Source organism: Solanum pennellii, chromosome 3 (genome assembly GCF_001406875.1).
Source record: "Solanum pennellii chromosome 3, SPENNV200".
NCBI classification, from domain to species: Eukaryota; Viridiplantae; Streptophyta; class Magnoliopsida; order Solanales; family Solanaceae; genus Solanum; species Solanum pennellii.
In genome coordinates, this window is record NC_028639.1 from 62,763,735 (window position 1) to 62,778,031 (window position 14,297).

The following is a 14,297-nucleotide window of genomic DNA, read 5'->3' on the forward strand; positions in this document are numbered from 1 at the left end:
CATCAAATTGTTTCATCTCATATAAAATTTCCTTAGTAGAAATCATAGCACTCATAGTAGATATAATTTTGTTTTAAAAAATAACAATTACAAGTACTCTTTTATTTAAAAAAAATAGGGCCCCAAACGATGACTTTAGTGGTGTCTGGGTTAAAGACGCCCTGCGTGCGAGCCGATTCAAGATGAGATCTTTCGAACAATTAATCCACATAAACAACAAGAAGAATGAGTCAAATCCGAATGGTTGAGTTGAGCAAATCACTGATGAAAATTAAAGGATAAGAGAATCATCTTCATTGAAGAAGAGAAAACACAAAATATTATTTATGCTAATCAGAAATGATACATGACATGTCTGATTATAAGTTAAGCCACAATAACAGAAGAACACAGTATTACATACTGCCACCAAACACATAGGTACATAACATAGTAACATATCGTGTAGTCTTCAAGGCAGTGTGTAAGCTGCAATTAAAACAGGAGAAGATGAAGATTAATTAGTATATATATATATATATATTGGAGATGTGAAAAAATAATATAATTTTTTGAGAATTAAGAACATACGTCCACACTTATAGCCAACGGGACGATTGGCTAGGTTACAACGCTTGGGGATGGTTATCGCAACTTCAGGATTAGCTCCAGAGCTTTTAGCAGTATTTGAGAGCATAACAGCACAGAGACATTTCGGGTTCTGTCCCAATTTCTGTATTTGTAAACAACAACTCCTTGAAACGGATGCATTCGCATCCGATGCTGCTTCTGCGCAAGGAATCAATTTCATGGCTTCCATATCTGGAGAATTTCTCCCGCATTCACCGGCTCCATCAGCTCCAGCAATGGCCAGTAGCACAACAAATCCTACAACACACAACAAGTAGTTCATTCCTGCAAATAATTTTTGTTTTGTTATTGCCCTTCCCATGGTCTAAATTTATATTGAACATGTTGTTAAGATAATGTTGACACGTGAAATCCACAAAATACTATAGTGGATGAGCCATTAAAGCATACTCTATTTTTATATTTATAATGATGTTGCTGTCTTGTCAAAAGCAAATTAATTCATTTATCAACATTATTGCCATCATTTGAGATGCATTAAGAGGTGTTCACATTGGGAAAACATGACACTTAGAAATAATTTCAATTAATATAATACAACTCAAATGCTTACTCCATTAACATATAAAAATATTGTAATTAAGTTATAATAGGAACAAGGTTCATCAAATTTTGCAATGGAATTTTAGTTCAATATACATCCTTGATCCTTGAACCAATGTGTTGTTTAAGATCTTTAGTATGCAGACATCTGATAGATTGTATAAGAATAATATTAAATAGAGTGTATTAATTATGCTTGCATTATTTATACATAAATTATTTTAAAAGAAAATTACGCGGATAAATAAATTTATACTATTTAATTACTCATCATAGCTATAGTTTGCTATAATTACCACTCGCGACTAATATTATACATTAATTACATGGGTTGACTTCGAGTTTGTATAATTAGTCATGTTTGTATATGTATAATTCGCCAGGATATACAAATAAATATGTATAATATACAAATTTTTAGCCTATATACATATACAATCGCCTCACTCCCACTCTCTGCCCTCTCTCGCTCGCCTCTCTCCTCCCTCTCTCAATCTCGCTCGCCTCTCTCCTCCCTCTCCCAATCTCACTTGCCATTTATACAAATATATATGTATATTATACAATTATATACATATACAATTCACCTCTCTCCCACTCTCTGTCCTCTCTCGCTCGTCTCTCTTGATCTCGCTCGCCTCTCTCCTCTCCCTCCCAGTATCGCTCGCCTCTCTCCTCCCTCTCTCAATCTCTCTTGCCATATACACAATTACATATGTATAATATACAATTATCTAACCAATATACATATACAATTCACCTTTCTCTCACTCTTTTCCCCCTCTCTCGCCTCTCTCCTCTCTCTCCCAGTCTAGCTCGCCTCTCTCCTCCAAATAACATATAGTTACAAATTGTAATTATTAAACTATAGTTATAGAGAGTAATTAATTATTTTTAAGTGGCTATATGTGAAAGTTTCCCTTATTTTAGTGAATTGTTTGATTTGATGCATAAGAAAAATAGCATGTATTGTATAAAAAAGTAATTTACAAAGATACCCTCTATTACTATGATAGAAAAAATGTATAAAAGGTTTTGAGGGACATTTGAGTTTTTAATCATTTTAATGTATGCATTAAAATCATTGCATTGATAATACCTAGAAATTCTTGATATTAACAATAAACACTTTAATACACGATAAAAAACATCAATTATACATAGATTGAAAAAGAATACCAAATAAGGGAAGAGTATCCTCTCCGGTACATAATCTCTCCAGTTCCTCCATTACCCCTTTAATATTTTGACATGTGTTATACAAATAATTTAATGACTCAGATTTGTTGGGTTAACTAAAGAGTTTTATCATAGTTAATATTTCTCTCACTTCCTTTATGTGCTTAGAATCCCTTCTTTGTATAAAAAAGATTCTCCAAAACAAAATCCTTTTTTCCCCTCTTTCTGTGCTTTAAATACAATTTCTTCTTCTTCCTTCAATTTCTCCACAATTTTCTCCATAATTGTAATTTCAAACTACCAGCTTCTTCTATCACACACGTCATTGCGTTTTTTCAAACTATTTCAAAAATTTCAAGGTACTACCTAAAATTCATCTCACATTATCAATTTTTGTTCATTTTTTTGAATTTCTTAAAACTACCTTTTCTCTTCACTTGTTAATTCCTTCAGATTTTTGGTTCAATCAATGGATGCCCAATCTCCATCGAAAAGATTCACAAGAGGTATACCATTGCATGTTGAAATTGATGTTGAACACCCATCATTTTCATTGGGTCTAACTCAGGAATTTGGGGAGATTAGGTTCATTGTCTAAATTTACTACCATTCAAGAGATAAGATCCAAATTCAATAATGACCCAAGTAGATTTGTTGATGGAGGTGTGAAGAATCTTGTCGATGTTGTTACTGGGTCAAGTAAGAAAAGGAAACATAAAGCTGATGTTTATACCGTTCATAATGATAAAAATGAAGCTGTTGGTTCTGAGTCAATCAAGCATCATAAGGTATCTGTATAATCATTGTTCATGCATATATTTAGATTTATATTATATGTTTTGTTTTTGTGTTGAATCATGTCTTATACAATTGTAATTGTATAAATGTATAATCTATATTAGTATATGTTTTTGTGTTTCTGTTGATTCATGCCTTATATAATACTGTTTGTATAGAATGTATAATAAATTCTTGTATCTGTTTATGTGCTTATACAATTGTAATTGTATAAATGTATAATTTATATTAGTATATGTTTTGTGTTTCTGTTGATTCATGCCTTATACAATACTATTTGTATAAATGTATAATAAATTCTTGTATCTGTTTCTGTGCTTATACAATTGTTCTTGTATAAATGTATAATATCTTAATATCTGCTTTATATTCATATCTTATACTGCCTAATTTACTGCCTCATTATACAATTGTGTGTATAAGTGTATAATTTATCTACTTCAATAGCTTGATCAATTTTTTGAATTGTCTATAATGAAGCTATTACGAGTGAAGGAGAAAAAGAGAGAATGAAACTAAAACTGAGTTCGCGTGAATTATGGGATCTTTTCCTTATTTATCTGCCGCCTATTTTTTTTTTTTAAATTGAATTGTATAAAAGAAAGATATTTATTAACTGTTATACACAAAAAGTCACCCGTAGCAAACTTTTAATTTGCTACGGAATGCAATTTTGAATAGTTTGCTATAGCCTACAATTGTCAATTTTTTCTTTGCTATATATAAAATTTGCCCTTTATAATTTCCTTTCTTATTTTTCCTTTGGCTGTCCAAATTTACCCACTATTTTTAAAAAAATATTATGACATTAAATGTAAAATATATCTTTTTACATCACTGTCCTTATCTTTTGGATAGACTAGAAAAATACGGTTCGTATCACGGGCCCAACGTGAAAAATTATTTAAGCTAGATTGATGTGATTCACAATAATAACTGAATTACATGAATTAACAAAATCGGATGTATCTTCAAGTTTGGGATTTTTAATCATGAAATTGAGACCAATACATAAAAAAGGTAAAATCAAAATGAATCACAATCATTTGAAATGATTAAAAATCAAAATGAATAGAGTTATAGTCACTTTTATTCTCAAATTTGCAACAATAAAACATACGCTCACATCTTTTTGTGATTATTCTCTGAAATTATAAATGATCGGCATGCATATATGTAAGGAAGGGGAAAAAAGAGTGAACAAATATCCTTTTAGTTGTGATGGTATTGAAGTTAGGAAGATTTCTCAAATTGATTTGGTGGTGTCTACTCCAAAGTCAATGAATTTCGTTAAGTTATCGATTCTAATTACAAAGAATTGAATTGAAGTCAGAAGAGGTTACCATGTTAAACAATATAAAGGATCTCTAACCATAAAGTAATACTCCCTTTGTCTTAGATTTACTTTCGTTATTAATTAAGTCCCAAAAATTGACATATTTTTATATTTAGTAATAATTTAATTTTAATATATTTATTTTATCATTAATGGAATGATTTTTAGCCATAAATATCTATGACTCACATTTGACTATAAATTTCAAAAAAATTTCTTTTATAAACTCCGTGACTAACTCATATAAATTGAAACAAAAAATATTAAATTTTATACGTGAGATACAATGAATCACATAACATCTCCAAAATATCTTTCATATTTTACTTCATTAAATAAGTCTTGTCTAATTTTACAAAAAAAAATAAAATAATCATTTGAATCCACCCGCTTAACAAAGAACTAACCTTGATGAGCATTTCTTTGCTTTAATTTTTTCTCTCACACAACAACAAATCAAGGCAAAACTTCATATGCAAATCTCTGTAATAGCGCCTTTAATTAATATCTCTACGTTATTCTTCTTAGATGGTTCCATCTAAGAGGCCATTTATCATACTATTTTTCACTTGCGGAGATATTTGGTGTTTGGAACATTACAAAGCTAAGTGTTAAATTAAATTTGATAGTTGTTCTAGAGAATCAGCAAGTTTTAGAGTAATTTGATCATGAAACACCATAACTTACACACATAGCTAATGTCGGTCCTTGCCTCATTTGCAAATTCTGTTTGACCTTAAATAATGTTGGATTTCTACTCAAAACTTTTATTGCAGTATTTGATTCGAAACAGAATTTTTGCACTCTTACTTTCTTTTCAATAACTTTTCTCAAAACACTGTTTAAAAACCCAAAATTAGGATTTTTCACTTAACATCTACCCTACATGGCTATAATAAATCTAACAGACAATTCATAAAATCTGGAAAAAAGATGATCAAAGAAGAAGAGTTACAACCTGTGATTGCTTTATTTTGTGGTAAACAGAGAGAAAGAGATCATGACAGAAGAAGAGCTACTACGTGTTTATTCCTTAAATAAAAGGTAAGACACGTATCTAAATGCATATATATTTGCTAGAATCAAATGACCAAATTATCCTTGTTTTTAACTTTAATGGCAAACAAGCACCCATGTTAAAATGTTTGATACTGTCTCTTCTATATAAGTATATATATATACTAGATTTCAGTTGCACGGGCCCAAGATTTTATTTTATATTGTATCTTTACTCGCTTGATAAAAAAATATTCTTTTATATTGATCACTAACTGCTCATAATACAAGCAATAAATTGATTCATATGTTTGTATTTAAGACTGGACAATTTTCTTCTAGTAATAATGATCAACAATCTTCACCAGAGCTATCCGATGCAACATTTTACGCCCAGATGCAATGTTCTGGACTGCTTTTCCTTTGATGTCAAAATTTCTAGCACAAATCACATTAGAAATGAAGGCTCTTTTAGAAGTAAATAAATAGAAAAAAGAGAATCTAAAGCAGTCGAATACAAATACACTGCAAAAAATCATTTGTAAGTGAAACCACTCATCTATGTTTGTTCACAGAGAATGGCTACATATCAAGATTAAATATGTTGTTTTTTCACACAAACTACCCATACATGAAGTATTGCCAGTATAAATTATCCACTCAAATTTCCTTGTCAACTTAAAAGGACTTAAATAGACAAAGAACTGCATATTCTTATAACATTGTCACTCGATCGTATCATCAATTTTGAGAATAATTACATACTAGGACAAATATTTGTGGGCGGAGGAGCTGGAAATATGCATTGAAATCATGGGCCTCCATTGTAATTGTATGTGTCGGCTATACAAACCATTCGGAGTCGAGCGTTACCAATCAATTCGAAGTCTTGAGGAAACATAGAAGATCTTTGAATGATGAATGTTGTCTGGTACCTCAAACTTGTGTTAAGTCTTTTCCCACACTCATAATTCTGTATTCAAGTTTCAATTGAGAGTCATCGACTGAAGGAGGCTGTGAAAATATCTTTAATCGTCAACATGTCCCCTAAGCCCCTTTTGCGCATGTTGCCTCACTTATGAATAGAGTCCATTACCTATCTTTCTTTGTTTGAATGAGACTATATGATATCCTTTTATCTCAAATTGAATGTAATAAGAGTGAAAAATTAGGAAATTTCGTACTAAGAGGAGGCTATGTATTATGGCCTCTATCCCTTATGAAGAGGAGGCTATGTATTATGACCTCTATTCCTTCTTTTTACACCAATTGTTCTACTCCTTATCCTTTTGGGGCTAGTTATCCTTTTATGCTAGTGTTACTTTTATAGAGGACATTGACTTACTATCTTTGAAGGGTTTAATTGTATGAACAAATTTCAGGTTCCCACTTGTAATATCTTATCCTACCTTAGAAAAGTTGACCTCCTTTTGTTTTTTTAGCAGGCAGTCTTCACAAAACTGCAAATCGACAGATGTTACCTTTAATCCCGTTGTGTTCATGTGGCCAAGCCTCCAATGCCATAAACCTACCTGCAGGGGCGAACTCATCCTTACCCAAGGGTATCAAGCAACACACCTTCGTCGAAAAATTGCATAAATGGATTAACATCTAATGAATTTATCATCAAATTTCACATTTGTACTATATAGCTTAGTGTCTGTATGCCCATGCACTAAAATAACGGAGATTGAGCAGCTTTTAAACCAGTAATAATACATGAATGAGCATCCCATGAAGTTGGTTATCCACATTAAAGAAACATATGCTTTATCGTGAGAAAAAAGAATCAGAACTTGGACATCATCCTGTTGCAATGACGTTCCCACAAGCTTCTAAAATAATACCTCCCCTTCTTAAAGCTTAATTGAAGAAAATATAGTTAATGTTTATGTTGCAAAGAACTCTCTAAAAATGTCTTGAGAAAAAATAGGAGGAAAGATTATTCTTAGTATATTACACATCATTTGTTTTTAGCTTGTTCAATGAGAAATTGAATTATAAGCATATTTGGAGCCCCACTATTACAAAGAGCAGCAGAAGATATTGCAACCCATTTCCTTGCAAAGAAACAAAACTTTACAACCTATTATATGATAAATGCATAGTGTTCATTTGAGAGCATCCAATTAAAATACCCACCAGATGACCAGCCATATTAGAGAATGTTGTTAGCCCGAGACTTGAAAAAAGCAAGGTCAAAATTCGTACACCCAAACGAGAAGTCATTTTCTCTCAATCCTACATCTATTTATTTCCCATAAAAGAAATATGGAAAATATTAACGGTAGAAAGAGAGGAGAGAAAAGAAACAATACAACAACAAAGTAATTGTAGAAAACAAATTAAAGTGGAAAACAACAAAATAGGAAAAAAGAAATAGAGAATTGACAAAGTGACTCGTCATTCTTTTTTTATCCTTGATCGGAACCAATAATAAATACACAGAAACTCTTCAATTTCTATGCCGACAATCTAAGGAAGGAAAAAAATACAAAATAAACAAAAAGGGTTACCTGAATAGGCTTAGGAGCAATTTGGGTTGACTCATCTTGAGTTAAACTGCCTCATTCTGGGTAAACAGAATCTCATACGGAGAATCAATATGTATTGATAAGTGGTAGAAATCCTTTGAATTCAGCCATGTGAGATGAGAGATGAGCTTCATAACCAAAAACATAACATTGGGAAAAATTAATGATTGTGTGCCTGAGAAAAGACGGAAGATGCAAGAAGACAATGAGAAAGAAGGGTTGGCTGACACGTTGTTTAACAATTTTATCAAAAGTCAAATATGCCCTCATTTTGAATTTTAATTCCTTCTAGCAGACATGTTGATACAACATTTTAACTGATGCTTCTATATAGTAGAAATAGAAAAGAAAAGTGTATATATATATATAAAGTAAAGTAAGTATATAAAAGTGATGAGTAACATAACCCACGGAACCCCTGCAAAATAAATATACAGAGACAATAATTAGCAGGTGAACGGAGAGCAATAATAATGTGGGGCCATTTTTATCTGCAATGTTTGAAGAAGTGGGAGATTAATATCATCATCTAGAGTGTTCACGATTATATAGAAACTCTTCAAATAATTTTTCAAATGAAAAATAAAATCATATTAATTAAATAAACTTATAGTTGTTTGGGTTTGTTTAAAAATTTACAAAAATCGATAACAGTTGATTTTATTAAAAATATATCAATTTTTCTTGAATTATATACACAATTTTCATAATTATATACAATACATATTAATCTTAATACTTTAAATACTTTTTCTTCATCTCTAATATGTTGATTAAACTTTATACCTCAAGCTCATTTCTAAAAAATAAATAAAAATCCATTAATTCAAATTCATTTTTGAATATATCTATGCGACTTACTTAAAAGAAATACGGTATTCTTAAAGCTTATAAAATCTTAAAAGACAGTTTTTTCATAATCCAGTAAATTATAGCTCCTAGATAAAAAGATAATAAGTAATGGATTATTAATTGAGAAAAGATGGAAATTTTTTTCCTAATCATTGAAAAAAAAAAAGAAAAAGAAAAAGAAAGAGGAGAAAAATACCATTTCTCAAAAAGGATGATACGAAAAAAGAGAAGTACAAAATATTCGCCGTTGCCGGGGATCGAACCCGGGTCACCCGCGTGACAGGCGGGAATACTTACCACTATACTACAACGACTTGTTGTTAGAGAATCCATCCATAATATAAAAATATTAAATTAAACGTACGTGAGAAAATTTATATAGAGAAAAGAGGACGACATAACCCTGACAGCCAGAAAGATCGGACTCTCTTTATTTCTTACAACAATTCTTTCTGTGTCAACGCCTCATCGATCGAAAGGTACTTTTTCGTCAATTTTTGTAGTATATTCTATTATCTACAAATATAATATGGTCTTGTAATTATTAGATGTGTGGTAGATTTGTCAAATTTAATCTTAATCTATTATCATAATTGGTGTTTCGATTGGATTAATCACATGAACATCTTGGTGTTTATGCTTTATCAATTTTGATGGACATTTCTGGTTATTTATGATGATTGATGAAGAGATAATTCATAAATTAGAAATTCGATTTGATTGTTCAGGGACTTTACAAACCATCTGAGATGTGGCCATTATTTGTTCTATTGAGCAAGTTTTTGGGAACAGAAGAAGATAACACCGAAGAATCAGAAAGGGATCATTTAAGTTTGGTCTTAAAACAATCATTGGGTCGAGATGGATTCCACGGCACAGTTTCCGGCTCATACTTTGTTGATGTGAGTCGATGTTCCTTTTTTCCTATGCTGATATGAAAATTTGAATCTCAGTACTAATGGGTGTTTTGTGTAAAACCTAACCTAGTGAGTCTTCTTAATATATCCTGTGTTTTAGTTTGTTAAAAATACGATTTGTTTGTTACTCTAGGTTCCTCATATAAACCAATTACATTCGTGGGACTGCGGTCTTGCTTGTGTTCTGATGGTTTTGAGGTTTCTTGGAATCAAGGATGGAAACATGCAAGAGCTAGAAGAGTTCTGCTGCACTACCAGGTACTAATTCAAAGTGCTATGAGTATTTGATGATATTCCTTTATCTAATGCCCCTACCTTTTTGCTCTGTTGTCATGTGATATATAGCCTTTAGTATCTATTTTCATTCCATCTCTTTGTTTATCTGTTTTTACTTTTATCCTTTTTTTGTTCGCTTGAGAAGTAAGAAGCTGATCCTTGTGTCATTTATTGCTTTGAGAGTTCCCACCTTTTCAATAACTGTTGATCAAAGTTGAAGTATTCAATTATAATATTCTTAGGATGTCTGTTATAGCTCCTGTATAAAAAACGAGAAAAGGATGTTCCCAATAGGAATTTGTTTTATTTTCAATGTTTTGTATAAATGGATGCTGTATTCTTCTATGCAACATTTTTCTTGGATGTTCCTCTGAAAGTTTTGGATCTCCGCATTATTAAATACTCGTGTAGTCAGCCAATACTTTCGCACTTCTGTTTAGGTGCCAACATGAGAGAGTGATGATAAATTAGAAATAAGTGAACTAGATGTATGCAGAATTTCATTGCTGATATTTCTATTAAATGAACATAGTACGTTTTATTGTATTTTCTGAGGCAAAAAAACATGATTTACCATGTACCTACGAATTTAGAATTAAAGCGTCGGCCTGTTTAATCATATCATCCAGGGAAAGAAATTCTTCTAATCCCTGTATATTGTGTCATGTTATCTCCAATATTTACTTGTCATACATGATTTTCGAGGATCTTTTGGAAACAACTCTCTACCTCCACGAGGTAGTGGTAAGGTATGTGTACTTCTACCTTCCCTAGACCTCACTCATGGGATTTCACTGGGCATGTTGTTATTGTTGTTGTTCCATGATTTGCCTGAAGCATGTACATCTGCCATGTTGCACCAAAAGCTAAGCAAACAAATGTATTTGTTTATTGACATTAATGATTGTACTCTTTCCATCTTCAATAACATGCGTTTCTTTCTGTCGAGACACACCACCAAATTGCAGCAGGTGAACTTTTCTTTCTAGAGATTGAACTGACTGATAATTTTTAGTTAAATATCCCTTATGTTTCTTAAATAAGAACTACTTCGTGGTATTTATTCATTCAAGTGTATTAATATAATATCGTAGCCTCAAAATTTTCTGGTCACTTGTTTCCTTGCTGCAAATTTTGCTATGTCCAAGTATTATTAGTTGACTAAGAAATTTATTGGAAATCAAGGTTCTGGTATAATTCTTCTATTCTCTGATTATTCACTACCTCTATTATTTTGTCATTGGTACATCACAGTTTTCACTTGAATTCCCGGCTGGTTTGAATGGGATCAAAGGAAACTATCATCTACCTCTTATATGGCCAAGATGAGATGATTTTCAAATATGATAACTGTTGCTTTCATTTTTTGCAGTATTTGGACAGTTGATCTGGCGTATTTATTGAAGAAATTTTCTGTCAGTTTTTCCTACTTCACAGTAACATTAGGTGCAAATCCAAGTTTTTCTGTGGAGACATTTTACAAGGTATTGTCCTTTCTCATAAAAGATTTGTGGATAAGAGATTTCACACTGTAAATTGCTCATTCTCCCATTGACATTCAGTTTGAAATGATGCCAGTGACCTAGCAAAATGCGAATTAGGTTGATCCACTCCAGACATGTCAGCAACTTAACACCATATTGTTTTTGGCATAATACATAAACAAACACTCAAACTTGGCGTAGAAAACCAACGCTGAATAAATTTGAGTGTCTGTTTATGTATTATGCCGATTGTTTTTTTTTTTTCAATTAACATCCAGATATTTTCCTATATCCTCTAGATTGTCAGTTCTCTGTATGGCAAAAATGTCAAATTGCATGTTATGTGCTTCTAACGTCCTCGATTGCTTACACTCATATAAAATATCAATGTGTGGAATAACGTAAGTTATAGACGATATGTTGATGTTTACTCTCTGACGAGTGTAGAATTAAGATCCATGTAATGAAAGAACTATCATAACCTGATAGAGATGGCTCTTTCCATGATTTCATTTATTAATTTTCGAAGTTTGTGTCATAAAGTTGCACTTCAATCTCATCCCACTCTAACTTCTCTATTGTATATCAAGTAAATCAGGTCGTCCATGTCACATTTACTATGTAAAACAATGTTCTATTTTGGCTTCTCTTTTTCTTTTCGCTCTTTGCATATGTATGTTTTAAATTGTGTTGATTTGGTACAAAAGCAGGAGTTTTAGTAACTAAAAGCATGATATATATGAAGCTATTGAGGCTGATTTCGGGAAAGATATGAAGCCTGCTTGTGGTGGTGGCTTCCTCTGTGAAATTCGGTTTTCTTTTTTTCTGCCTCTGTAAAGCTCACAACGTTGAATATTTGCAGGAGCAACTGCCCAATGATCTTGTCCGAGTGGATATGCTATTTCAAAAAGCACGTGATGCTGGTATAAGTATAGAGGTAGCAATTTATTTCCAGTCAATAGTCGATATTTTGCAGGGTTGCTAAGATAAAACCAATTTCATCTCAATTAGTTTTGGATTTACTACAAGTGTTAAGAATCAAGAGTTTGAGCTTCCTGTTTGTAATACGTAAAGAACTAGTTCATAATGGTGGAAATCAATGATATTACTCTTTGCTAATAAAAGAATACTTACAAGACTAGTTGGCATTTAACAATGTTGGCTTGCAAAGTTAATACTAAGTTGAGATGAGAGGAAAATGTAATTATCTTTTTTTTAAACCATTTGTTGTTATAAACCAAAGATGAACATTACTAGACGTAAAGTGCTACATGATTTGCTCTTTATTGGTAAACATGAATTGTGGCCTTAAGAAAGTATAATTTTTCCTGATGGGATAGCTAGTGTCATTTTCTAGTCTTAGAGACTTAGAAACTAGCCCTGTCATAACAGATACCGGGATTTGATTTTTTGAAAGCATAATTACATGAGTGAATAAATGTGTTCACTTTGTGGTTTTGGTCTCGCTTATTATTGTATTAGATGAAGCGTGTCTTTTGTTTCAAATGAAAGCTACAAATATTAATTTGAGAGCTTGAATGCTAACTTATCAGCTTACTCTCTCTAGCCCCACTATCATGATATTTCCCTCTATCCTAATTTATGGGACACACTTTTCTCTTTAGTCGGTCCCAAAAAGAATGACACATTTCATTATTTGACAAATATTTAATGACACTATCAACGGTTTACTCATTTTTGGTCCCACTTATTTGGTTGGAAGTCCAAAAGGTGTACTTTTTTTTAATGTAGAAATTTATTTATTTTAAGAATAGTTTTGAATCATTGCAAAGTCATCCCATATTTCTTAAAAACTGTGTCCAGTTGAAACTACATCACATAATTTGGGACGGAGGGGAGTACTTACATAATTTGTGTCCAGTTTTGATTTTTTTTTAAGTACGTCGCTCTCTTCTTCATATTGAAGAACAATGAAGAACAAAGCGAGGGACTGCTTTGATTTTCTTTTTTTTTATATTTTAAAAAATGCATAAAAGCGACGGACATAAGGATCCTGTCCATCGCTTTTCTGCAACATTTTTGACATCAGAAACTAACATCTTTTGCTGTCCACCTTCTAATAAAATTCAATTAAGCCCATTCATAATATATCAAACGATAAACATTATACACAAAATATATAGTAACAAACTTAATTAAGTATTCATAAACACTAAAATCATATTTTAAAGACTTATAAATTTTTTCAAAATTAGTACAAAATTCTAAAATGTTTACTAATTAAAGGGATGCTAGCGAAGGGGTGGATTCTATGTATTCATCTTCATCATTGTCGTCGGTGTAATCCGTAGGAGAGGAACCTCTAGAAGTACAAGACGCAATAGGCAGACGAGCAAGGTTGAGTGCTTGTTCTTTGATTTGCTCAATGGTTTGGTTCATGCTTTTTTGTTCAACAACTCTTTTTGCCTTAAACGCTGCCAATGCATGTGTAAATTCTACCATTTGCTCCGACATAACAACTATTTGAACACTGTCAAGTGCCTTGGCTTGTTGATTCAATACCTTCTAAACTTGATTGGAGTCATCGTACATCATTCCGAGAGCCCATCCCATAGATTATTTTCTTTTGTGTCCCACCTAACACTTTTTTATTCCAAATTTAAGAGGTCTCTTCAGGCGTGAGCTGGACTGAATTGCCTATGTCTAGCACGTGCCGCTCATACTCTATCTGCATATTAAAAAACAAAAGTTTACATCAATATATATATATATATATATATATATATATATA

The 14,297-nt window shown here is 31.9% G+C and overlaps 2 protein-coding genes, 1 long non-coding RNA gene and 1 other non-coding gene across 6 annotated transcripts in view; 1 reads left to right on the forward strand and 3 right to left on the reverse strand.

Moving 5' to 3' along the window:
* Positions 1-249: 249 nt before the first annotated feature.
* On the reverse strand, positions 250-933 carry LOC107013764. Its single transcript, XM_015213642.2, has 2 exons — positions 571-933; positions 250-468 (listed from the first exon to the last, which is right to left on the reverse strand). The coding sequence occupies exons 1-2, from the start codon at positions 929-931 to the stop codon at positions 452-454; spliced, it is 378 nt and encodes a 125-aa protein (XP_015069128.2). The 5' UTR covers positions 932-933; the 3' UTR covers positions 250-451.
* Positions 934-6,042: 5,109 nt separating this feature from the next.
* LOC114076580 lies at positions 6,043-8,154 on the reverse strand. Its single transcript, XR_003577598.1, has 2 exons — positions 7,999-8,154; positions 6,043-7,060 (listed from the first exon to the last, which is right to left on the reverse strand). It is a non-coding gene; the product is annotated as an uncharacterized LOC114076580 (long non-coding RNA).
* Positions 8,155-9,110: 956 nt separating this feature from the next.
* On the reverse strand, positions 9,111-9,182 carry TRNAD-GUC. Its single transcript has one exon. It is a non-coding gene; the product is annotated as a tRNA-Asp (tRNA).
* A 76-nt stretch (positions 9,183-9,258) lies between these two features.
* LOC107014811 (protein GUCD1) overlaps positions 9,259-14,297 on the forward strand; it is a 15,566-nt gene continuing 10,527 nt past the window's right edge. For all 3 annotated transcript variants that reach the window (XM_015214906.2, XM_015214907.2, XM_027915457.1), the window contains exons 1-5: positions 9,259-9,347; positions 9,597-9,770; positions 9,919-10,043; positions 11,434-11,545; positions 12,408-12,482. In XM_015214906.2, coding sequence (XP_015070392.1) covers positions 9,618-9,770; positions 9,919-10,043; positions 11,434-11,545; positions 12,408-12,482 — 465 coding nt within the window. In that variant the 5' untranslated portion in view covers positions 9,259-9,347; positions 9,597-9,617. The remainder of the gene's footprint in view (positions 9,348-9,596; positions 9,771-9,918; positions 10,044-11,433; positions 11,546-12,407; positions 12,483-14,297) is intronic.